General features: G+C 44.0%; 1 protein-coding gene across 10 annotated transcripts in view; it reads right to left on the reverse strand.

Annotated features, from left to right (window-relative positions):
* Positions 1 to 26,466, reverse strand: part of LOC306780998 (membrane-associated guanylate kinase, WW and PDZ domain-containing protein 1-like) — an 88,189-nt gene extending 61,723 nt beyond the window's left edge. For all 10 annotated transcript variants that reach the window (XM_079273596.1, XM_079273595.1, XM_079273594.1 and 7 more), the window contains exons 1-2: positions 26,036 to 26,466; positions 4,388 to 4,504 (exon numbers count right to left, since the gene is read on the reverse strand). In XM_079273596.1, coding sequence (XP_079129722.1) covers positions 4,388 to 4,504; positions 26,036 to 26,336 — 418 coding nt within the window. In that variant the 5' untranslated portion in view covers positions 26,337 to 26,466. The remainder of the gene's footprint in view (positions 1 to 4,387; positions 4,505 to 26,035) is intronic.
* Positions 26,467 to 27,749: the final 1,283 nt, after the last annotated feature.

The raw sequence follows: 27,749 nt of genomic DNA on the forward strand, positions 1-27,749 counted from the left end.
AAAACACACATTTCACCAGCTCCCTCAATGAGCTTTGGGGGCCAGTCGTCGTTTCCCAGAGTGCACCATTGCACGTGTACGCAGCCGATATTTCGGTTGCAATGAACAAAACCTACGAGCCGTGCGTATACGTGAAAAGCAGGCGGACAGAAGCCGGGGGCCCCCGCTCACGCGTTGCGAGAATGAATGGCCGTCATTAGCATGAGGCTCCCCGGCAGCACCCTGCAATGCAGCGACACACACACACACACACACACACACACACACACACACAATGGCGAGTGCCACGCTTCCCCCCCAGAGAAGCCCTTTTGTTTGGGCAGCATCTGGACCTGACCTCCATGCATTCGAGGCTGATGACCCCCCTCTCAGCTCCTCAGCTCCTCTCCTATCCTAACCTCCCCGTAAAAGCTCGCTCTGCCTCTACAGCAACCCCCCCCTCTCCTCCTCTTCCTCCTCCTTCCCTTTACCCTGTCCGTTCTTCACACACACATACACCCCCCCCCCTCCTCCCTCCCTCCTCTAGCTGAGGAGAGCAGCCATCTCTTGCTCCTTGAAAAGAAGGTCTGTGTACTAGTGGGCCTTACACAAAGCCTGCAGGGTGAATTAGAAAACCAATGAGGAAAAAGCACCAGGGCTACTGGCCATCTGTCCCTCTGGGTTGGACGTGCCTGCTCCGAGTGGGCCAGCCCCCCCCCCCCTGCATAACTCCCACCTCCCCCTGATTCTCTTAACCTATATACACAGTATCAGCCACATACACACACTCTCTCTGCCATGCATACATCACGGGCTTCGGATGGCGGATGGTTGGTGAGAGTGGGGGGTGGGGGGGGTGGGGGGGGGGAGGAGAAAAAAGAGAGGAGAATAAGGAGCTGCCACTTGCCTGGATGCAGAGCGAAGCCCCCGGAGCCAGAAAATCAAGCCGTAATCCTTTTTCTTTGTGTGAGCGGCAAACAGAGAAATTTGTCTATAAAAATGATTTTCCCCGAGATCGGCAGTGGAGTGGAAAACAAGGAAGCGAGGGACTGAAGGACAGCGAGGAGGGGAGGGAGCTAGAGCGAGAGAGAGAGAGAGAGAGAGAGAGAGAGAGAGAGAGAGAGAGAGAGAGAGAGAGAGAGAGAGGATGAGATGGAGGGTGAGAGCAGCAGAGGCAGGGAGACAGCGGGAGCAGCTAGAGTGTGACAGAGGAAGGCAGCAGTCACCGCCGAGCCACAGGGACGCTGACACTCACTGGAGGACTCGAAGTGAAGAGAGAGGAGGGCGACAGAGCAGAGGGGGGAGAGAGACGGAGAGAGAGGGAGAGATCAGGTGGGGGGGGGGGGAGGGAGGGAGGATTGGTTCGCCCCGTGGCTACAAACGCTGGGATAACGCCGAAGATAACCCCTCGTCCCCTTCGAAGCAGCAGCTGTGGACGTGAGGAAGGAAACGAATCCCACGAGAGAGAGAGAGAGAGAGAGAGACTTCTCTATCAATAGTGACATTTGCCGCACATGATAACAATGGCCATCTGTAGCAGCGGAGCAATGAAGGAGAGAGGGGAGGAGAATGGGTTGACAGGGGGGAGGAGAGAGGGGGAGGAAGGGTCCTATAAACACACATTCACACACAGAGAGGGAGGAAAAAAACCACCTCGACCAGTGGTGGAGGGAAAGGCACCTGTTCGAGTCAAGCAAGAGGGAGCAACACATGTGTTAGGGAGAGAAGGGGGGAGGAGACGCGAGGGAGGCAGAGAGACAAAGGAAACAGAGGGCCGAGAAGCGTGGCTTTTATTTGACTGCTCTTGGTCTTTCTGCCGCGTCATGCCAAGAACAACATTTGCATGTGTGTGAGAGAGAGAGACAATAAACAGGAGGTGGCAACGATAGTAGGTCAACAAGAAAGAGAGGGAGGGAGGGAGGGAGGGAGAGACAGGAAGAGAGACAGAGAGACAGAGAGAGGAGGGGTAAACAGTACATTTCAGTGTTGTTAGACCGAATTGCCTTGTGTTGTGGCCCCGGTTTTGCCCAACACACTCACGTTCATCGCCACTTGAAAGTGAATATTAAGCAGGATGAGTCTCATAGTTGTTATTGTCAACAAACTCCACAAAAAGGCTTTTTAACATCCTTATTATCGGAGCCAAAGCCTGACACGTCCTATTCCCCTGCGCCTTAGATCATTGTTTCAAAGACAGAAACACATCGGAGGGCCACGCTGTTTCACCGGATGAACTTTCCCTTTATCAACATGTACGTGGGCGCTGTACTTTATTTTAAGTCAATCCCACATTCACCATTCTGCTGTAAATATGTAATAAAACTCCAAATTCATTTCTGAAAATAGTCCCTGACAAACACTTTCAACTCCTTTGTGACTTTTATCTTCATGTCTTCAGTGGGAACGTGTTGGTTTTGGTCTTTTCATGGAATTTATTGACAATAAGAAAAATATAAACCAACGCTTTCATTGGCCAGTCTGCGTTTCGAGGGGCGGGACTTAGCGAAGGGTCAGTTGGTTATACATATCTATACAGTATTTCTCCAAACCCGTAGTCTCCGTAGTGTGTGAGAACACAGTCGGCAGGATTTCAAGTGGTCTATATTCATATTGTTCATGCAGCTACTTGCCCCACAGCTAATTGTTGTTATGAATGAACAGCGTTTGTTTGCATTTGTGAGCTTTAAAGCCTCAGTGGTGGGAGATCTTTTGGTTGAGTTGTAGCAAAATGTACATTCTTAACATGATATGAATGTTTATTTTTTTTAAATCACGGTTATCATCAAAATCGGTATCTCGCAACAACCCATGTGGTTCCCATTTTGGGTTCTGACCGCTTACAATGAAGCTGTGTTGTGATTTTTTCATCACAGGTTTTGGCCGTAGTCATTGAACGTCACACGCTGGTTTGTGGACTACAGTTTTGAAGCCTCCAGGTCGGCATTTTGATCGTCGCCATCTTTGTTTTGTTTTATGCCACCAGAAGTGAAACGAGAGGGCGGAGCCAAGTACAACCGAATGCTGAATAACACATTTTTAAGCGACCAAAAATGTTACAATTAATTTATCATTTACTCAATGAACATCATGCTGTATTGAAGAAGACTTGAAACTAGAGATTGAGACCATAAACTCATGTTTACAATGTTTACTGAGGGAATAAATCAAGAGAGAAGTTGAGTCATTTTCTCATAGACTTCTATACAACCAGAGGAGTCGCCCCCTGGTGGCCATTAGAAATAATGCAGGTTTGAGGTACTTCAGCATTGGCTGCACCCTGGTTTTGCCCTACCTGTTTTGGATCGTGAGCTAGAACGTTTTCGCCGTGGATTTGTCTCATGTGAAGGACTCTTAGAGGCATGACGAGGTGAAAGTATCAGCTATTATTTTAGACCTGAAGAGGTGAAAGTATCCAGCATGTAACGTTTATTCTGAACATTTTAGAGGTATTACTGTCAGAGGTAAATGTATCCAGTATTACACAAGTGGTAAAATGAAGGGTAACAAATGTAATCCGTTTCATCCGGTGACCCTCCGGCAGCCTCACAAAACCGCCGTACCGCATATTCAGCATTTCTTATTTTGTCGATGTTCAATTTTGACGCTGTGTGCGCGGAAGCCTTTCCATCGTGCTGCGATCTTTGCGAGAGAGCCCAACATGTTCATCACGTAAACAGGCAGGAATCTATTTTCAACATATCAGAACATCATAATCCCAGGCCGGGCACTGGGAGGGAGGGGGGGGGTCAGCGGAGAGGCGGTTTACCGGTCACATGGCTGAGCGCGAGAGACAGACAGACAGACAGAGGTTGGACAGAGAGTGAATAAGCGAAGAAAAATACAGTAATCTGGTCGAGGGAGCCACATTTTATTAGGGAGCGACGCAATAGACGAGATAGAAACAGGAGGAGGCGGAATGATGATCCCTCTCTTGATTAAATCATGTCTATGCATGCATAGACATGATTTAATCATATGCATATGTGTGATGATCAAATTAATTCCTCAGGGGGGAAACTCTCCAATCACATCCAGTGTTCTGCTTTTAAAACACTTTAGGCTTCCAGCTTTTGTGGTCACCACAACTCAAGCATAACTTGTTGTAACACAGACATGACAGCAGGATAACAAATGAACCGAGCAGAGCTGGACCGGCTGAAAGGGGAATAAAGTGTCACGGCGTGATTTGTGGTTGGAGTGGAAGGGACGGACGAGATTAAGAGGCGATGAAAGAAATGAGAAAGAAGCCAAAAGAAAGTGGGTCATTGGGGTGAAGATGACGAAATGATGCTAAAGACTGGTTAAAGTCGTCAGCCAGATGTCCTGGTTTAAGCGTCCAGCACATTATCATCACGACTGGTATATATATATATATATATATATATATATATATTCTTTTTTTACTCACAAGGCACAGCGTGGCGATACAGGTTGGCCCGGATGGTCTTCTGCAGCTCGTGGTCGGGGGAGGACTTCTGAAACCTCAGGCTCAGGTAGTGCTTCAGGTCCTTGTTGAGCTTGTGACCTGGAAAACAGCCGACGGACAAAAAACAGCTCAAGTAAACAAACCGGCCACGTCAAGAAACCTGCTCGTCTCTTTCCCTGTTGACGTGCTGTCATTTGACCAAAAGTAAAGCCGTGAAAGGCCGTGACATTTCACAAGTACAAATGCTCCTGGACACGACAAGAACAGGCCTTGTTGAGCTCCCTTAGTGGGTTTGGAGTAAATAAATACATTTGTTTAGGATTGTGTTCACACATAAATATAATGCAGTTAAAGAATGCAATCACATTCAAACATATATAAAGTCCATGTGACGCAACACGACTAACATCACCATACTATTTATTTTAGTTGTATTTAATCTTAATTGAATCAGGCTGTCTCATTGAGATTAAGATCTCTTTTCCAACAGAGACCAGACAACGAGAAACATTCACAACCAGCAAAACAGAAACAACACAATATACAGGAATTAAAGACAATTACAAAAATCAGACAATAAAGCCTTAATATCTCCAATTTACCGTGTGATACAGAGAACAATGATGAATCCCAAATGATGTCGTTTGTGATCAAGTGTAATGCATCAATGCGCACTGTTATAATGCAAACATGCGGATGTTAAGCAAGTATATTTAGCATGTTAGTTCAGTTTGTTAGCTTGCGAAATTCTACAAAAATAAAATAGACAGTACGAGTACAGCTGAGAAAGATGCTCGGTATGTAACAGGGTGGTTGATTTAGAGAGGCCGGTTTGGGTAATTGATTAAAAGGATCTCTGATTGGCTGGACTTCCCAGGCCTACTCAGCATCCATCCAATCAGAGGTGCTGATGCTGCTGGCCGAGTTTGGACACGGCCCCGGTCGCTCACAATGGGGCCAGATGGTCGGAGCTCGCTCTCACGCCAGGGTCTCATTTAGGGCCATTTAATGATCTCCAGATATATCATCCATGTCTGGGAGAGCTGGCAAGCAGGCGTCGGGGGGGAGGTGTCATGGCCTCCTGTCGGCCTGCGATCACAGAGGAGGAGTTTCTCTTGGCTCGGTGCTTTGAGACGGTCAGTGTGGTGACTGGAGAGGTAGAGTTTACTTTGGAACTAATAGGAAATATATTATGGTTTAAAGTCACAGTGAAACAGCACTAAAGGCTATCTATCTCTCCGCAAGAAAGCAAATGAGCATATATCCCCGAATGTCAATTTATTCCTTTGAGGTTAGCTCAATAGAGGATTGCCTCCCATGTTAGCGTCAGCGCTGTGGTCGAGGTTTCGGGAATCAGGAGGCAGAATCACACTGAACCATGCAGGAAGGAGGCAGGAAGTGCTCGCCGCCTGAGAGGAAGTGCTGCTCGTGAGACACCGGGAGTCAGGGACAAGGACAGACAGCTCAGACGCGTCCGCGTGGCAGCTGAGAAAAGTGAAAAAAAGGGTCTTAAAGCAGAGCGCCATCCGTCATCGGCCCCGAGGTGTGGCCCTGCGGTGACATCATCATCTGTCAGCTTCACATATCCCCCCCGCCCCCCATGGACATTACTATAAATACTGACTGAAGCATGCAGCACTGATAATGTGGAGCACAGAGAGCAGCACACGGCCATCTAAGATGATGATCAAATATTAAATCGGAAGCCTGAGAGAACCACACAGAAATGTGCATCGCGTTGATAATAACACTAATAATCACATTTAAGGTGCGAATCACATTCATAAACACAGCTACGCTAACATTAGCATAGCCATGAATCAGATTCTGCTCTTTGTATTTTCTACCCAGAAGTAGAGACCCTGGTCGGAAGTCTACCTTGCTGTATTTTCCGTTCCTCTACACACACACACACACGCACACACACACACACACACACACACACACACACACACACACACACACACACACACACACACACACACACACACACACACACACACACACACACACACACACACACACACACACACACACACACCACTGTGTAATTCAGTGCAAGCAAAGCACAGTCAGGTAATTGTTACCTAGCAACCAGCCAGTGCTGACGACCATCATTACGGCCCCTGCTAGGCAAGCAGCAGTCAGATTGTAAAAGGAAAACACACACACACACACACACACACACACATTTACCACAAGCATTTCCTTCAACCCATCCTCTGCTGCTCCACTTCCTCGTCGGTGGTGATCTGATTTATATAAACAGCTCTTCGTCAAAATGATGACATATGCCACACATACATTAGTGTTTTGCATTCGGCGTCGTGTCAGTTTTGCTGGCTCAGACGCTTTTCCCCGAGATAAGGGCCGCTGGCAGGGACAACAACCCCCCCCCCCCCCCCCCGCCGCTAGCAGAGGGCGGGCCGCCCAGGTGTCGTGCTCCATCAATGAGAAAGTCATCAAATATGCAATATTCATGAGGATTAAAGCCGTGTGGATCAGAGATTACAATCACACCACTGTGTGTGTGTGTGTGTTCGTCTGAGTTCCTCTCAGATAGCACATTGTTGGTTTGATATGAAACATTCCAGCGGCGTCACAGTTTGAGATGTTTTCCAGCCTCGGAATGTGCTCCAATCTTTGAGTGCAGCTTTAGGAAAGTATTACATGCTATTTGAGAGTTTGGAATAAGACAATAGCTTTTTTTTCTTGACCCATTTAGAGTGTTTTCCCAGCAGCATGTAACAAAAGGAAAAACAAAGCTTTGGAATCCAACAAAAACCACCAGATGTTGTGAGAAAACAGGAGATATTATCCCCACAACCACGCAAGCCTTCCTCGGATTTGGAACAAAACAATTCAGCATGAAGAGTATGAACGGAGATCCTTGTCTCGTATAAGACCATTCTGGGAATGTGCTGAACACACTGAGTGCGCTCATCCGATGTCTGTTTCTCCTGAATATAGTCTGAACCGTGCAGATATTTTTATAAAATGGTCTTATCGTAAAGGATTAAACCTGTTACAGATTTGATAGAAATACAATAGAGACTCCACACATCAATATGTTCAACCACAGTGTATTCATAAGTCTTTCTAGTAAATAGTCTATTTATAATAAAACAATAATCCCTACTTTCCTCCATAGAGCCACAGTGAAAAACAAAAGCAAAAGTGCCACAAATTCACAATTTCCAGCGACTAAAATGTGAATATTTGCACGTTTTCATTGGTTTTGGACTGCAGGTCAGACAGAACAATCTTTTTAAATAAGTCATCTTGGCCTCTGGGAAACTGTCGTTTTTTCATGATTTTCTGCCATTTTATAGACCAAAAGCTGAGAAACAAAAATTCGGCTGCAGCCCTGAAAGACGCAGCGTTATTCTTCCTGCCAGTGAAAACACTGAACACAACCAACAACCAGTCTGCCTCTGCATGATAAGATGGATCATTTGCGAGCTGGGAGAGGATATTCTTGATTCTCCATAACAATTAAATCACTCCATCGGGGATAATCTGAGGCAGCAGAGACGTTGGCGCGCTGCGAGATGTTTCCCGGGAGCTGAAGATGTTTGCCGGTAGAAACACTGCGTGTGTGCGGCGGCGATCGCTGCTTTTTCAACCGGGAATGAGGCGGAGCAGAGACGTGTGAGGATGTGTGAGGCCCTCCTGTCGTTTTACAGATAGACAGAGAGTGAGACAGAGAGACGGGTTGAACCCAAATAAGAGTGGATTATACACATCCTCCGTGCCGCCAGTCAGCATTACATTACCTTGAAGGTGCAGTGTGGTGGATGTGGTGGATGTGGTGATGTGGTGGATGTGGTGGCATCGGGCGGAAATACTTTTGTTTTTTGCAAAGTTTCAAGTCTTTGAGTTGGAGTCCAAGTCTCTAATGGTTGTAATAACCATGTAATAACACTACGTTTTAATATCATATGGGCGGAGGCTTCAAATCAGCTCAGTGGGTTTTCGGCCTCTTCCTGCAATGTGATTTTATTCTGTTGCTCTGTAATGCTTGTGTGTTTTTGTGTAATATTTCTATATAAACTATGGAATTCAAAGCATGAACTGTATTATCATCACTCATTCATCTATTAGTGTCAGGATCCAGGATCCCTGTCTGACCCGTCTAGTTGCATCCCTGTCTCATTTTGGGGAATGTGTGTGTGTGTGTGTGTGTACAGATTCTCATCCGAAGAGATATCGATTCACACGTTTGCATATATTTCTGTGCACATGAAAACGTTTTAAAGATATACAATCTTAATCTGAGGCTCTTTTTCAAAAGGTTTGGATGCTTTTTTATCTCACGCCACATGTGATAAGAACAAGAAGTGGCATTTGGAGAGGACTCCACACAAACCCGTGCATTAAAACGTAGCGGGCAGACAGCAGCAGGGACACAAACATATGGCCGCTTAAAACATCAGCAGAAGTCTGCCAAGCAGCTGCAGCCCATGGTGCCACAGAACAGCTGTCATCACTGCTACGACCTGTCAATCACACCGCAGGTTGTTTACCGTTTCACAACACAGGGCTACACATCCACACGGCAGTCGTTGATCATCTGTACGTATTAAATCAGCAGCTAGAGAGTGAATATTCATTTGAGAAAAGGTCCGTGTGTGTGTGTGTGTGTGTGTGTGTGTGAGGCTCTTGTTCAGCTGCTGATTGGGATTCATCCTCCGTCCTCCAGCTCAACACTGCCCTCTGTGTCTCCCGAGCCTCAGCACTGAAAGTCAGCCTCACAAAGACACCGTTGCCACAGCAACCCAGGGCCGACCGGCGGCACGAGATGAGCCACCGTTGAGGTTATTATGGGCTGCTGCCCCCCAGTGGTGGATCTCAACTCTGTGAGGTACAAGACCCACACATGTGACTTCAACGATGTGATTAGTAATGTTAACGTGCTGGAGTTCAGCTAAATGAGCCATGTATGTCAAATTCCTTGTATGTTCAACATACAATGGCAATAAACGGTTTCTGATTCTGATTCTGATTCTGATAAACATTTACTCAACCACCGCCATCACTCACTTTTACTTTCACTTCAGATTTCAGAGGGAAATGTAGTTTCTACACTGTCTACGTTCATTTTCAAAATGTTCAGATTAAGATTTTACAAACAAAACATTTGATAAATGTGTTAAGGATCAAACCATCCAACAATATATAAAGTAGTTATCGGGCTGTGGTGACCCCCACCAGAGGGTGCCGGGCTGTGGTGACCCCCACCAGAGGGTGCCGGGCTGTGGTGACCCCCACCAGAGGGTGCCGGGCTGTGGTGACCCCCACCAGAGGGTGTCGGGCTGTGGTGACCCTGTCTCGGTGTTCGGCCATGAAACAACCAGGTGTGAGTCTCTACAGACGTCATGCAACTGGTGTGACAAGCTTTGAAGAAATCGTTCAACATTTTGGGGAATGGAGTTATGTGCTTTGTTTATACACTCTGTTTGTTCAATATGATGCCTTGTAGCCGCTGTTTGGCTCATTTTCTGTAACCAGTGGAGCCTTAAAATTATATAAAAATAAATGTATTTCCCAAAAAATGTCCAAACTGCTCCTCTACCACTGTAACTAAGCAGACAAAACATCCACATGCAGAGCAGTGTTGCACAGAGAGAGATCTCAGAAGCAGTGGTCAGTTGTGGATTTCACAAGCCTGTTGTCTGTTATCACATTTTGGTTCAGACGGCTCCGCTCTGTCTGCTGTGGCACAAGAGGAGCAACAAACTAAACACAACTACAGACTCAAAATCACACCCTGATTGTCCATTACAGTCTTATTTCTATGAAGCCACCCTCCAAATCTTTAAATTGCCCTCTTTGTCGGCGTCCCAAGACATCCCAGGCCTCACTGAGAGAAGGCATTTCCTCCAGAGGACAAATAATATTGTATTTCCTCCGGGCCGATTCCAAATAATGGCCACAGAGTAGGAACTGGAAATGCTGGTTCTTAAACAGTAAATTCCATTGTTTCAGCGGCTTCCTGTGGGTCTCAGGACATCCCGTCAGTCAACACTGGACTCTCCAGTTACAGATGAGAGCCTTTAACTCTACATTATACAAGGAGGGGCCGTCGGAGGGAGGGGAACGTCGGGAGAGATGCAACGGACAAAGCTAATCAAGTGCTCCTGCTCTCGGTGATGGGTTTCACTCTCTCGGCTCTCTCGGTGCGATAAAGTAGCTGCACTCTCCAGCTATTGCACGGCCATTACAGCTGAGCGCTAATGACAGCTGGTAGAGGAGATAACATACACACTGTCTCTCTTCTTCTCTCACACAGATACTGAAGCTAGTGTGTTGTTTTTTGGACCACGCCGTCTTACGGCGGCCTTTTATGAGCCCTGCAATCAGCGTGGCAAGAAAAACAAGAATCACAGAGAGGTCCGCCGTAAAGCTCTGGACCGGTCCTCCTCCTATAATTACCTCCACAAGCTGCCACACCCAGAGCTGCTTTCATGTCATTCACAGAACATAGCAGTGTTCAGTGAGAAACCAAATAATACCGTCATATTTCGCATCTGTATTCTTTTCATAACCTTTTCGGACTGAATTCCTAATTTTATCAACAGACGTACAAAGTGCTTAAATGAGTGTTCACCGTATCCCAAAGTGTATCACAGCTTTTCATCTGGTTTCCAGGCAATGGTGGGAAAATCCTGTTGGAGATTTAAAACTAAACTGGTATGTCCAGGGTGTGTCAGTGGCCCGTGACATCTCTGTTAAGTGACCATGCTTCTGTCCACGAGGTGCAACAGTCATGAGCATTTGTTCCTGATGATTTCTTGTACAATTCTCTAACATTCCTTAGATCAATCGATGAATACGAATAATCGTTAATTGCAGCTCTAAACATATATTGCTCCCGTCATAATGGACCCTGTGGTTTTATACAGAAACGTATGGATGGTTCATGTGAGGAGGCAGGTGGGCCAGTTCTGATCCAGTTATCCAGTGCTGTGCTGCTGAGTCAGAGTCAGCAGTGCATGATGGGAGAACTGGTATGAAGGAAGAGTCTCTCACACACACACACACACACACACACACACCGAGGCGAGCAGAGGCGGTGTGTTCCGCTCCAGTGCGCTGCATCTGTTCGTTGCTAAATATAACCAGAGGAACCCAGGCCGGCCGCTCCCTCTGCTCTGTGTTAGTAGCTGAGTAGGCCGAAGGATGGAGGAAAAAAAAAAAAAAAGGAGGCAGGGAGGAGAGAGAGAGAGAGAGAGAGAGAGAGAGAGAGAGAGAGAGAGAGAGAGAGAGAGAGAGAGAGAGAGAGAGAGAGAGAGAGAGAGAGAGAGAGAGAGAGAGATGCGCTTGTAAAGACTAAAAAGAACAAGTAGAAGCTTGAGGGAAAAAGATTGAGTGGAGGGTCAATCTTAAACCATGTGGGCTTCATCTCAGATAAACACAGATATAAATTCTGGCCATAAATCTGTTTTAACACAGACTAAACACGGAAACTATTCCTGTCAAATACTGGAATACCAATTTCAACAGACTCCAGATGGCAGGATCTTAGAGTAAAAAGGAAAAATACTTATTCGTGCCGTGTTTGTAAAGAGAAATGCACACAATGCAGCTATTTTAATGCGTCCATTGTATCGGGTTTTTTTTCCTCCCGTGGGCCACACGTGTAAAAACACCGCTTCCTCCCTGTCGCCGATGGAAAGCATCGAGCTTCAGTTGGTATGTGAGCATGCCATCAGTTCTAACTGGCTGCCTCTGTTAAATGTCATTGCCTGCCTGGCCGTCACACACAAAGGGCCCCTCTGTGATTAAAGTCCCCCTCTTTCACAGGAGCCGATGACCACGGGCAATGAGACGGAGATGAGATACACGTCCCCATCCTTCCCGTCCTTACCTCCCTCCTTCCCCTCCTTCCCTCCCTCCCTCCCTCGGCTGCAGCAGCAGACTGGAGCACATCACACCGCAGGGACGAGCATGTCATCACCAGCCGGCTAATATGATGAAACTCACAAGAAAGCGGTATCAAGTCAGGCTGTTCTGATCGAGCGTTAGTAGCTGTACCTACAAAACATAATGTGCTGTAATTCGTAGATGTCCCACAAAATCATTGCTGCATATGCTGTCAACGGAATCACAAACAAAACAAGTAAAAAAGGCCGCAAAAGTCCACACAGGACAGGCAGGAGTGGCGGTGGATGGGTCCAACCAATACCGATTTTTGACGCAGGAGTGTTTTGTTCCCGATTGGAATCGAGAAGTCAACATTTATTTATTTGCGACGTAACTTGCGTACCTATTTGAGCAACTTTGATACAAATTTTAACCCTTTATTAAAGAACAAACTACTTACGTTCATTGTGTTTACTGAGGTAATAAATCAAGTGAGAAGTAGGGTCATTTTCTCATAGACTTCTTCTTTTTGGGCGACCATGGCGCACTGGGTTAAGAGGGTCGTCTGGGAACCGGAAGGTCAACGGTTCAATCCCCGACTGGGACGTGTCACGTGTCGAAGTGTACCTGAGCAATACACTGAACCCCCGGCTGCCGATCAATGGCAGCCCACTGCTCCCTATATACAGGGATGGGTCAAATGCAGTAGTCAAATTTCGTGTATGTGTAAATGTATATGACAAAATGGTTTATTCTTCTTTTCTTCTTCTTCTTCTATACAACCAGGCTCCTTTTTGCAACCAGAGGAGTCGCCCCCTAATGGCCATTAAAAAGAATGCAAGTTTAAGGCACTTCAGCATCGGATTCAATCTTCAGTATCGGAGGTTTGTCGCTTGGACGGAACAACCAGTGACCAATATATATGACTTGTCTGTTGTGTTGAAGCTAATATTGATTAACATATGTGAAACCTTTACTTTACTTTTACAAAAATAGCCGTTCTAACCGCGGGGCTAAGCATCAGGAGGGTTCATTAATTGCATCTGTCATGTGAATTTCCTCAGTTAGTTATTAAATGGATGCTGCTCGAATTTTGTGCTGAGAGGAAGCACTATTTCAGAAGCGCCAGCTGGGCATGTTTGTTAGAAGATTCAGCTAATATGCTGAAGAAAAATACAGAACCAGAAAGTGAGGCAACAATGCTGAGAATGTACAGAGTTGAAGTATGAAGAATCCAGAATGAATCGCTTACAGTGAGGCACACGTCTTAAGTCTTTATCAAAAGTGTCTGAGAGCAGAGATAGGACACGGCAGACTGACAGCTGAGAGATCGTGATGCTGCAAACCTTCACAGGTGGTTGAGAGAACAGCGCATTGCCCATTGGAAATAAATATAACATATTCTGACAATGTAATCCACCAAATCACACTTCAGGATATTCTCTTAGTTACGATTACATTTGGATTGACAAAAACTGGTTTATTAAAAACAGGGTCTGCAGAAGTAAAGCTCGTCATAAACTTCGACTGATATCGCCGTGATAAACGGGTAATTCACTTTCCTCCTTCAAATAATGAATGTTGCTCTCCACGTAGATATTTAGTTTGAAGTTCAGTCCTAGATTTATCCAGGTAGCCCATCAATCACTTTGAGCTTGATGATTCATCAGGGTTATTGGCTGATTAATCTTCTTTCTGCTTTGTCTGCTCCAAAATACCGTTACTATACCGGCCTTTAAAAACCGCGTGTCTTCTATTAATCATTAAGTTTCAAGTAAAAGGAAACGGTTTTAGTCAAACCCGTAAAGAACCCAATCAATCAATCGAACAGGATGTGAACATCAAAAAGCTTCTCAAACCCCACATGCCGCCCACTCTTTCTGACTGAAGGCGATGCAACAAGATTGATCCGTCGGGGAAATCTAGGTGACAATATACCAGATGGTCTCTTTTTTAGTAAGCGCTGCGTGTGCACAGAAGCGTGCAAAAATGTACAACCAACCTCAACCAAACAAAAAGGGAAACCGCTGAATCTGCATTTCAACCAGAGACACAATGATAAAATGTGAAAAGACATTTTCTCCAAAACGTTTCATTGTGCGATTAAAAAGACATTTCAAGAGCCACAAACCCTGTGGGGTGTCTAAGATCAGCTCATTGAGGCTGAACTGGAGCATTCAGTTATAACTGCTTCGCACTAAAAGGTGAATATGTGTCTGTGTGCGATGTTATAAACGTCTACGTCAAACCATCAAATATTTGACCTTCCAACTGCAGGAAAGTCTCCTTCACAGCCGGATAACGCCGAACACGGAGGTGATTGCGAGACATTTAAGATGAAACTATGAAAGGAGATAAGCAACAGGCGATGGAGACAGAGCGAGAGAGAAAAGGTTAAAAACTGGATGTGAGGCCTTTTAAATAAATGGACTGAAGGAGCTGCAGGGGGCGGTTTCACTACGCCGCTGAGCCAAGTCAGTTGTGACTCTAAAAGACGGAGAGGCTTCCACCAAAACATATAATAGTTTAGTGTCACTATTACAAGAATCCTTTAAAACAGAGCTGATACCATCATTCGATTAGGATCCGCAGAAAATTAGTCAGAAACTATTTTGATATTTGTTGAATTAACAGCCATCTAAAATGGTTTAATTTAAACGGAACATGATATCCTTTGTTAAGGTGTAAGATATGTTCCCTGATCAATCAGAAAGTGGAAGAGCAGTAAAATCAAAGCATTGGAGAAGATCAAACATGGAACTGTTTCTTGTTATCATTTGACTAGTACAAAAGAAAATGGTGATTGTTGTTAGTTGTTATGATGACAATACATGTCAATGGGGCCGTAAAGTGATGTCACAGCTTGCCGAGACGGATGGCTGGCTAGTTAGCCAGTTAGCTTGCCCTTCTCTTTAGCGACAGGGAGTGACTCGGCGGGACTGTTAGACCCACCAGTGCGCTGTTCAGCATGGCAGAGTTAGCAAGCTAGAGCGCTAACCGCTAGTCAGCTAGTTAGCTTGTCCTTCTCTGGAGCAGTTATTCAGCAAATTTTCAGTAACCGGTGTAGCATCAGAGCATGAAGGAATTCGCAAGATAGCAACAAGTTAGCCGTCAGCTAGCGAGCTAGGAATCCAATGAGCTCATTTGTATTCATGTGTGATGATGTTAGTCCCCATAGTAGCCATTTCACATACTGAAACCATATTTAAAACGTGTCACCGCTGTATAAATTGACCTGTTGTCACCTCTCGGATAATCACAGCCTCATGACACTTTACAACCACAAACTAGAGACCTAGGACATTCAAAGGATGTTTGGCTTTCCTGGCTATATTGTCAATAACGGGGTTTCTGAGCAGTTTCCAGAACAGAGATCCATCCAGAAAAAGCAATTCTTGCAGAAATCTTGAAATGTTAGAAGTTTTAAACACCAAATCACAGCTTGGATTATTTCTATGGGGTTTCACACGATCTTGGTGTCTTAATTCTGTATTTATGAGGGACTTTTGATAATTTTTTATCAATCCTTGAGTGGTAGTTAAGCGCAGAATCTGTGTAACAAATGGTATCAACCCCCAAAAATGGGAATGGCCATCATATAGTACTTCCATCATAATGTTCAAAACCTTTTTACAAGTTCACAATTCACAATCTTCAGGTTCCCAGCTTCCTCATCTATGTGCCATCTACTGTTGACCTATGTTCTCCTCCTATCCCCTGTCCCTCCTAAAATAAATAGACAAAATTGGGTCTATGTGGGTCTCTTAGGATTAAAAACCACTAGAACTAAATAAATATTTATCTGGATCAGACATTTTTACATAATCCCACTCGACATTAATGTGTTCAGATCACTAAAATGAGATTGAGCACTGCTCCCCACTCAATGCAATTCTGTATAATTGTGGCTTTAATGAGGCACTGATTCATGCGACATAACATGTCAAGTCCTTGTCCTCTTACATCTCTCTTAATGAGAGCCTGTTGGCGAACATCATTATTATGCAGATTTATAACGGGATCTGATAGCACAACATAAACAGTCGAGTGTTCCCATTCAAGTCTAATAAAAGGAGCCAGATTCTCAGTTAGTGTTGTCGCTCCTCCTAAAGTCATGGTTATTGTCATATGAATGAGTAAAACCCGATGAGTAACCCCTTCCTTCCCACGTCCTTCCCACTAATGACAAAGACGTCCACCAGAGCTGGAGATGACAATAGGACTGGACAACTTCCAGGGACAGTCAAGCCGGCGATGAGTTCAAGGCCTAAAAGAAGGAAGGATGTGTATTAACTGAGGCTAAAAACAGTAAAGACCTTGAGTCTTTTAAAGAAGCGTTTCCTGGTAAAACTATGCAAGAAAGTAAAGCAGAACTGTGTATAATCCACAGCGAGAAGGTTTCCTTTCTTATGTGTGTGGTATTATTTTAACATAAACATACTGATGATATTTTAGAGCTTAAAACTATTCGTCAATTCATTGATAGACACAAAATTAAATCAGTAATTATATTGACAAATTAATAGTTTTTGAGTATTTATTTTGTATCACTTACATAACAGCTGCACTGCGCCCATCGCTCATATCTTGTAAACAAACTCTTGGACACTCTCTGACTTGCAAAAATACATTTATTCTTGGGCTGCACAATTAATTGAACTTTTTTCGAAATCGCAATATGGCCTTCTGCAATTTTAAAGTCGCAGGAGACACAAAATTTGTTAAAAGCTAAATGTGTGTCCATTTTACGTCCCCTGTCCATTTTACCGCCCCCGTCCAAATGTGTGTCCAATAGGTCCCATTATTGTAAAAAGTGAGATTTGAATGTCTCCTTTAAGCCTACACATCATATTCTACTGTATTAATAAAACATATTTTTTTGGATGCAAAAATCACGTCATAATCAGGTTTATATGTTCTTCAATGAATTTGATTAATTGTGTCAAAGTGTTGCATCTAATGTACTGCCTAATATCGCAAATCATATCATAGTTGTAAAAGTTGTTTAATCTACAACTTTGGAGTTGCAAACAGGGACGGTTCTTGGGAACTTTCTCACCTGAAAACTTGCTTTTGAAATCTCAAGGTTGCTCGGAGCCTCTGACATTAAATATGTGAGCGTTGGCTGCCAACAAGCGTCACAACCGGCGAGGTACGGCGTCACAAACCAATGACAAAACGGTTACTTGAACGCAGCAATATGGAGGCTTTTTGCAGAGCGGTCCCTGGCGGCAAATCCATCAGCAGGCGCTGAAAACGTCAGGACGCGAGGACTAAATGTTCAGCTCTGCAGGAAAGCCATCTCCCCAAAGTGGTTGATGGTTATTAGACTCAAAAACACGCTGCGACTCGTGTATCATCATAACCTTAGCTCTAGCTTTTCTCACTGTGTTTAATTTGTCTCCATTTGTTTTTACCCAAAACAAACGACCGTTCAACCCAAATTACAGTCCCGTCCACGCTCTAACCCTGCCTGACCCGCTCAGCTCAAAGTATTTGTCTTGTCAGTGCACCCGACCCGACTCCCCCACCGCCGCACCTCACCCATCAGCGCAGCCAGATGCTGCCAACCTCCGACAAACAGCTGCAGCCCAGGGTCAGTCCCTCCCTCGGACCAACAGCTGAAGGAAACCGTTTCCATCGTCGTGTTGCTTTGTCAACAGTCTAAATTTACTGTGGAGACAGTGATTCAGAGTGTCCCAGCTGCAAGAACAACAGCAAGTGATTTGATCGTTGGAGGCATGTGTCAGATTGTGGTAGATTTGTGTGTGAAAGCAGGCCAAAGGACTGAAGGGAAATATTGTTTTGCTTTTTAGGAAGGCTCATGTGATACGTTTGTTTGGTCATGACCAGAAAGCCAGACTGTAAATTGAATGTCTTTGGCTTTTTAGAGACACTCGAGTTTTCAAAACTGTAGTCCACAAACCAATGGGTGACGTCACTGTGACTGCCTGCACTTCTTATATACAGTCTATGGTTTTAACCTACTAATGTACAAAAAAACGAATTGTTTCAAAAAAGTTTTCAGGTCGCCAAAGCAAATCTGGGGTCAGCGTCACAAAACAGGTTTATTGAGTTATCTTGCTAATTGCGTGTTTAAAATCAAAAGCTGGTATACGTCAACATCTTTCTGTGATGTGAGCGTTTTGACAGTAGATGTTTAAATCGGTGGCGTATAGCGTGTATCGCAGAACATGCAGCAGAGCGTAATCTAACTCTGAGAGAATAACTGAAACCGTCACCGCGGCAGGATTGATCAGACTGTGGTGTCAGTCAACAGAGAAATGTCTTATGGGTATTATGCAGATGAGTTCCAGATGCACACGCAGCTGTTTGCATGCCACACATCAATCAGACTGCGTGAAGCTAAACACTTGAACTCTGAGGTGGCGTTGTTTGTTGTGCATATTAAAGCTTTTTTTTATTTGACTAAAACAGTATTCACAATCTTTGTGCACCTTTGAGAAGCTGCAGGGCCTCTCACACCATGACAGAGACGGTCAGACGGGACAGCAACTGGTCCCCTTCGTTGTTACGAGACCCTGTGACTAACTCAAACCACAACACCGGAACAGTCTTCAAGCTTTTTGACACTAATGAGAATATCAGACGGGAGGAAGCCGGTTCCTGCAAAGCTGCTTCGATTTAGATAAGACGTCCTTCCACCTGCCACAAGACGCAGATATACGACGGAGGACGGAGGAGACGCTGGGACACACAACACCAGAGAGTTTGAACCTTCTCTAACCTGTTTGAAGTCGTCAGGGGTGTAATTTAACTTGTTCACCTTTTAAAACGGGGGGGGGGGGGGGGGGGTAACTCGGGGATTAGGATCATGGGAAGACGAGTTGGGCTCCTCTGAACCTCTGAGATCAAAGCTGACTATCCGACTCCTTGTTGTGTAGGGGAAGTTTCAGGTGATGGGATGGGATTCCTCCATGCCCTTTCAGAATAAAAGAATCTCTGAATGCAATATTGAACTATTATCATCAGCAGGTTTCTCATTTATTCTACTCGCACATATTTACTGCAAATAATGTCAATAAGGTATGTTTTAACATTCATTTTATACACTATTTGAAACAATTAAACAACATTAATTGCATTATTGAACTACTTCAAATCAAAACAAGTCACAACAGTTCCTCCTCAGTCCTTTATGATCCACTTTCATCATAGTACACCATTCCACCACTAGAGGGCTCAGTGCATATTGGCAACAGCTTCACCTGACACATTAATGCAATATAGCAACCACCCCCAGCTGTTTGGTGTGAGTAAATAAAACTGATGTTATAAAGCAGTGATCCAACATATCGCCATTCAAGGAAGTCCTCGGCATTTGCTGTGGAACACACAGACAGTGTCGGGCTTCCCACTCTGCCGGGAAACTTCCTCTGCTGCACAGGAAGTGATCCGTTTTATTTTATTTGTTTCCATTGAAGAGAAAACAACGGGGGTTTGTTTTGGATAAACATTTCATGACACAGAAAGTCCACCAGACTAATTATAAGAAGCCGCAGTCACTGAATTTACAATTAACATAAAAAAATACATTTTCACAATCGCTTCATCATTTCTCATTTTTCAAGCAAAATATTAGAAAAAAAGGCCAAACACTTTCCGTTTCCCGCTTCTGAATTGTAAACATTCTCTGGTAATATCCCAGAATACTGAATTTCAGTGTGTTTGGACTGTAAACTGTAGACTGAGGGATGAATATCCCTGACCTATTTCCCTCCTCCTCCTCCTCCTCCTCCTCCTCCTCACTGTGTTGATGTTGTAACAAAGTGTGACCCATTAGGACGACAATGCCTGGAACAGAAGAGGGACTGTGCAAGTCTGAGCGAGTTAATCTCTCAACCCGGTAACTCATTAAACATTAACCAGCAGTGTCCTGCCAATAGAAAGCCTTCACAAACTACCATATAGTGTTACTGCACCAATTACTTTGCTTTAAAACGGATACGTCTCGATTTGTTTTACTGCATACAGTCAGAAGCCTTCAGATTAAACAGGAGTGTAAATATTAGCGTCGGGACATCAGGCCACAGTGCGTGAAGCGTTTCATACGCTGGGGAGCGGAGGGTCGGGTCGGCCCTCTCAAGAGCTTACGAGCAGCCTGACTCTCTGGAGATTGGCGGCGAGGCGGAGGAGGGGAGGGATGGAGAGATCAGCAGCAAGAGAAATCCTCTGAGGATCATGTGCACACCTCTCACCTCGGCTGAACAACACCCTGATGTTTACTCAAAAAAGAATGATGCTAGGCTTAGCGCTGCAGCGACTGATCAATGAGATGTCCACTTTGAAATTCAGTGATCGATGACTCAGTTTGAATCATTTTTTAAGAGAAATTTCTCTGATTCGAGCCTCTTTAATGTGAAACATTTCTGGGTTTTTACCGCTCTTTGACAGAAGGCCACCATAGTTCTCCGACAAGCTCGGAAATCTGCCACCAAATCCCACACACCCTTCAATCAAACAATGAAAATAGCAGCTCTAGTTGTGTTGATTATATTGAGCGTAGCAGCATAACTGTGCAAACAGTTAGATGAGTGCGGACTATTCCTTTGGAGACGTATTTTCTGCCTCAGCTTGTGAAATCCAGCATGATGACAGAGGACCTTTGGGAAAATTTGAGCGTTTCTCACACTACGCAATTTGCATCTTCAGGAAGGTGTAATTACTGGTCCTGACAACCACAACAAAACCAAAGAAACAGACTAAAAGTAGTACTATGATTCATGTGTATAAAACGGAGCCTGTAATGCTGCGTAATCCCTTCCAGATGTGTGAATCTAGTAGGAGCGCAGCTTAAATGTCAATTTATCTCCGCTATATGAGACTCTCTCTTGCAGTGAACATGTGTGTGTGTGTGATGGACTTCGTAGGAGTGTGTGTGTGTGTGTGTGTGTGTGTGTGTGTGTGTGTGTGTGTGTGTGTGTGTAGGTCACCACACGTTGAAGCTGTATCACAGTATACGGTAGTTTTCCTTCTGGATAAACCTGCCGGTCTCTGAGGCTAATGCAGATGTTCCCGATAGGGATCTCTGTCTCTTGTTTACGTTAGACTTCACATAAAGCTCTGCACTATAGTTATTCTTTATGAGACAATAAGTTTTGTAACTTTTGTTTACACCATTTATCTCCAAGCATGAGAAACAGTTTGGTCCTAATCTCCTGAATATCACAACGTAATCTGTTCTGGAAAACAAATGACAAATCGTTCATGTTAAACAGAGATTTCATTGCACGTAAAAATGGCCGCCACTCTGACCCCCCTGCTACGTTGATTTGATCGGTAATGTTCGTTCTACTTCTGTTCTGTTTCTATGAGTTGGGACTTATGATGTCTAACTGCCAGCTGAAGAGCAGAACCAGCTCTCCTGCCTTATTCCAGAAACCTGTACGGATAATGGATTCTGTTTGTGTCACCTGAGAGCTGTTTTTTCATGCGAGCGTACAATATAATAACATATTTGCTCACAGCTTTTCATGCACAACAAAGCAATAAAAAGTTTGTCTGAAGAGAACTCTTATTTTTCATGATTCACTGTGTCGTTCATTATGCCAATCAAACATTTGTTCAGTGGCTTATCGTTGTGAGGTCGTAGGTCTTCTGGTTTACCTGTTCAAGAATATAATGTGCTGTGGAAATGGCAAAATGATCCCTTCTCACGGTTTATAGATAAAGCCCATTGTGATTTGGGTCACGATGGTTTGTAATGTTTTAAAAGTGGGTTCCCAGAAAAAAAGTTTGGGAAACACTGCTGCTGTCGCTCAGCTTCATGGTGAATATGTCTCAGTGTTGGACTCTGTTGGAGATGAAACATGATGCATGTGAACTACAAAAGAGAAAAACATGGTGCACTTTAGAAACCCTGCGGGCTCTCCATGCCTATTACTGATAATGTAACGGGCATGCAGTGGAGGAGTACTGCCTCTTCATGTACCGACTGTACAGACATGGTTTTACTCTCCTCTATGACTGGGGAATTCTTATAAAGCGGATGTTACTGCAATAATGTAAGCTCTTCTTAAACTACACTGACCATATTCTGGGACTACCTGTAACACAAATAAATTGTTTTTTATCACAAACACACACTAAACTTCCATTTCATCCATTTTAGTTACACTTAAAAGCTAAATAATGTGAATAATCGCTGTTTTTCTGAACCTTCTATAATCATAAACCTTTTATTTAATATCTTTTTGTGTATTGGACGTTTGATCAGACAAAGCGAGTAAATGATTGATGATTGAAAATAATAAGCAGATGAATCAATGATTAAACTATGGGTTAGTTGCAGCCCTACAGTGCCGACACAATACCTGAAGTTTGACACCAATACCAAAATGAAAAATATCAGCACATTTTTAAAACACCGTTACACGGCTACAGTTAGCTGAGTGGAAATGATAAGCTCGAATGCCTCTGCCTGCTGTAGTACCTCACAAGTATTCCATCCACAGCTCTGATGGTTGTATCTTGTTACCCGCCTGGTATGCGTTTCATTCCAACCTCATTGTTACAGCACCTGAGGCAAAGTCTCTGAATTTCAGCTGTTTGTTCAGGCTTAAATGACACACGGTGCTTGTGTGTGGCGTCACTGCTCCTTCGCTGGTATGCTGCCATTGTTAGCAATGTATCCAAGTCACTCCACCAAGACCAAAGCTAAAATTCTGATGTATAAACCTTAATAAAAAAAATTTAAAAACATATGCAACACATGCAAACAAGGCGATTTAAACAGTTCCTTTGAAGACATCCACACCAGAGTTTCTCAGTCTCTCAGTCTGTTTGTGCCAAAGGTTGAACATATGAAAAGATAACATACACACCACTGCTGCCTTAAACACAGAGCTAGTAAAGGGACGGTGGATGTGGAAGGAGAGGTAAAAAGCAGAGGGTACAGAGAGGAAGAGAGATAACCGCAGCATTCATGTCACAAGCGTTTGACAGGCCTTTCAGGGATATACTTATGCAGCCGGTTGCACTAAATCAAGACTGACAAAATCTTCATACTTAAGGAAATATAAGAGACTTGCATTCTGGGACGAGCGCATCACAGACGAGATCTGTGTCTACAAAGCTGTCACATCCTCTGGATGTGTGAAAGCCTTCTTCCCAACGCACAAAGACCAGAGACACAACTTAATACAATCTTTACATAACAGAGTCCGTCTCATGGAACTCATGGAACTAGTTATTAGAAAAGAAAAACGTAAAAATCAAAGTGCTAACTAGAACCATATAAAGTTATTTCGCTCACAGGAGAACCCCATTTGGTTTCTGAGGTTAGAGCCCAACATAAAGGGTTATACCTAGAACCATCTGTAAAAGGTTCCACCCAGTACGCCCTATGAGAAATTATAGAGTGAACCTTTCTATAGAATAATGGTTCCACCGAGAACTCTCTCTGGAGGTGTTATCAAGAACTTTTCAACCTTCTAAGGATGCTAACAAGAACTCCCAGAAATAAAGGTGCTAACTAGAACCGTATTGAGTTTTTCACCTTGTACTCATAGGAGAACCCTTTTTGGTTCCTGGTAGAACCTTTTATAAAGGATCCCATTTGGAACCTTTTCCCAGGTTTATACCTATACCCAAAATACAGGGTTATACCTCGACAGAAAAACCTTCTATGGTGTAGTGGTTCCACCCAAAACCCTCTCAGAAGGTTTTATCCAGAACCTTTCCACCGACTAAGGCTGTTAACAAGAACTCCTAGGAATGAAAGGTGCCAACTAGAACCGTATTGAGTTATTTCCCTTGTCCTCATAGGATAACCTTTTTTGCTTTCTGGTAGAACCTTTTATAAAGGTTTCACGTGGAACTCTTATACCTAGAACCAAACATAATGGGGTATACCCAGAACCATCTGTGAAAGGTTACACCCACAACCCCCTATGTGAGGTTCTACAGAAAAGCCTTCCATGGAGTAATGGCTTCAACCAGAACCCTCTCTGAAGGTTTTATCCCAAACCTCAACAATCCTTGAAGAACTCAGTCTTTCAAAAACGGTCCTTGAAATGAAAAGGATCTTTTATGGAATCTCACAAAGAACCCTTTCTTCAAAAATGGTTCTTCAGGAGCAAATGGTTCTTCCGGTTCTCCTTGATAGGGTGAGGTTTCTGGTTTACTTTGATTTCATGACATAGATTAGTCCCAAACGGGCAACTCTTTCTCAGAATTGGCCTTGCAAGATAATGGATAACATTAGATGCCGTTTTCTGCCATTTTCAACCATGAATTGCCAATTCTTATTTTATTTTAAAAAGAAACAATATTTACACCATGTGTTTCATCACAGTACAGTCATATCATGTAGTTTATAGCTTAAGTGTGCAGTTACTCCTTAAACAGATAACTCACTAACCCACCCTGTCATCACGGAGTGACCCGTGAGGAGGGTTGAAACAGGAGCAAAATGGAGGATTTGATATGTAAAAGTCTGGATGTTTCACCGGGGTGTACAAGTGAACTCCTGGCCCCACCTCTCAGGAATGCCTGGCATCCAGCGGGCTGCCCTGAATGCCTCTGGCTTGGTTCAATTGAAGGCGAGATCTAAGGCGACCAGGGGCCCTTTGTCACGGAGATCCGCCAGACACCCGGCCAAACCCACCTATGATCAGAGCACCATAAACCGCCAGACCTTTTGGTCCTCGAGGAGTTTTCTGGTTGATCTAAAAAGGTAGAAACTCAAATGCCAAGAAGACTGTCCAAGTTGTAAAACAAAGTGTAGTTCACACCTGTTTTTGTTCACTCATTTCAGTCATTTCAAATGCATAAACTGAAATTAGCCTCTGCTATAAACCATTCTAAGAACGTTTCTACGACCTAATGTACAACCTTTGCACCTTGACAGGCACACCACTGTTATCAGATGCTCAATAAAATACAGTCAAGATACAAGACAACAAAACCTTTCACCACTCATGGGCAGCTGGGGTTATTTCTGGAAGTGCCTCCTGCGTGTTGTGATGAGCTTGACCCATTGCCCACGGTCTGATTGTCTTTGGGTTTTAGACGGCTGGTCGGAAAAAAACAAGACATTTCAGGACATCACCTCTGCATTTTTCATTCTCAGTGCCAATCATGCAATGAAACCTATAGATAGATTTAGATGATACATAGGAAATAACAGCAGAGAGAGCCTTTGTGAGATCGATGCAGAAATATGTCCCGAGGAAGATGAGCGGATGTCTGTTTCTGACTAGAAAAGTCACAAGCCAAGAACAACTCTATACTGCAGTTGAAGTTTGGTTATGAATATTATTTGACTTTATTAAAAGCTAAGTTCAATCATGTCAATCCAATTAGCCAGGAGGTTAATGTGTGATTGATGATGAAACAGGATAAAAGTTTGTGTCGGAGTTGCTAGCACTGTTCTTTTTTAAAGTATTTTCACAGAGCATTGCAAAATCTTTGCAGGGGGTAATTTGTCTTGTACCAAAACCCCCCAAAAAGATGTACTTATAATTGATGATAGGAATCCCATGAGTTGTCTTCATAATAAGTGTGTTAAAAAGTGTTGTGAACTCAATTATAGATGAAAATCTATCTGGATTCATGAGTAAACAATATAAATACATTGTCAATAACATTTTTAAAATAGGATTTGTTCTTGATCTTATTGATTGATTTTTTTTTAATTGTCTTTAAAAATTTGGAGCAAACTTGTATGTCACCAATTAGGAACTACAGTTGAATACACACACACACACGCACAGTACTGGTGACTTTTGAAGTTGATCCTACCTTGACGCACAGTTTTCAACCTGACGGGACCCTTGCTGCACTTCATCACAGTTAAAATGTCATAGAGGGGTAATCCAGACACAGGCAGCCCCTCCACCTCCAGGAGCAGCTCCCCCTCGCACAGTCGACCGTCCCGGTAAACCACAGCATCCCCCTCCTCAACTTGCCCCACGTACGGAAACTCTCCGTTCTCGGCTCCGCCGCGCAGATCCACGTTCAGCTCCCCGCGCGCGTCCCTGGCGACCAGGCACTCGTTCACTTTGGTGATCCAGTGGTTCTTCTTCTGGAGCACTTTTGACATGGTGACTCAGGTCCATAAAAACCGAAACCCCCGTTAGTTCCGCGGAATGGTGCAAAAACCAGCCGATGCATAGCAAAGAAATAGTCCCAACGGGCAGAAAACTTCAGGGTGTCTGGGTGTCACTCCGAGTGGGAACATTCTCACCCTTCTGCTGAGCCAAGGCATGCTTGCCCGGCCAGCGCGCGCGAATATCCCGGTGGGTCAAAATCCAGATTGTTGTCGCTTCTGTTATTGTTTCCGCATCTTTATGTGCACGCGCTCCAGTTCCTCGCTAAATCCGTGCTCATGTACATTTAAAGACCTTTTTTTCCTCACTAATCTTCGAATTCGGCCTCGTGCTCTTTCGAGTATTTCCCCCCTTTTTTTTAAACTTTTCAGGACAAAAAAACAACAACAAAACATTCACCTATCCCGTGAGCAGGCTGGGCTGTTCACGCGACCAGCGGCTCCTTTAAGCAGGTAACGCGACAAGTTCATCCCATCTGCTCGTGCACTGTGGATGGAGGAATAGTGGGAAGGGGGGGCCGGCGCATGCGTCCAGCTGCTACTCCCTGAGTGAAAATCCTCCTCGACCCCACACCTACCGGGTCCGGCTCCTCCCCGCAAGGATTACAGCGAATCTCCGCGTCTAATCCCCCCCCCCAGGAGCTCCGGCATTTAGACTTGATTCATAAATAATGGAGCCGGAGAGAACCACAGAGAGAGACACCAGACAATCTTTGGAGGCAACGGAGCTGCAGGTGTAGATGAGGTTGTTGGTTCAAACCTCCAAACCGGCAGCATGCTATTTAGACACCAGAGGAGACATAAACTGTATCTCACTGAGGAACAAACTGAAACTCCAATTAATTAATCATTCATATTATTAGCACAATGGACATGAATTATTTACTTTTACTATTTGTTGTTCAAGGTCAATTTAACTACTTTAACCAGATAATTTAATAAATAGTAATGAATCATATCTATTACATATATATATATGTGTGTGTATATATATATATATATTATAGAGTGTAAATCTGAATCTACAACCTGTAAACTGCAGATAAATGTAGTATTAAGTTACATAAAATGGAAATATTTAAGTCAAGCACTACACATCTAGCCTTTTGAAACCTACGCACTGATTTTATTGATGTCGAATATTTTCCTCCATTCTAAACTGTCTGAAACAAGCCTCTGATCGGATTTTTTCACATTTAGTTTTGTGGAGGATTTCGTCTTATCACTTACGAGTATCACTACTTCAGATAAGATACACTTTATTGTCCCCGAGGGGGGATCTTGCTTGGGCAATAGTGCTGCACTTAGTTGCAATCAACTCAAAACAATAGATAGCTGACAAGAAGTAGCAGTGGTCAACGTATACAACGGTTCGTATGATCCAACTAAAAAGTTCCTCCTGATTTT

The sequence above is a fragment of the Melanostigma gelatinosum genome, assembly GCF_949748355.1.
Source record: "Melanostigma gelatinosum genome assembly, chromosome: 8".
Taxonomy (NCBI): Eukaryota; Metazoa; Chordata; class Actinopteri; order Perciformes; family Zoarcidae; genus Melanostigma; species Melanostigma gelatinosum.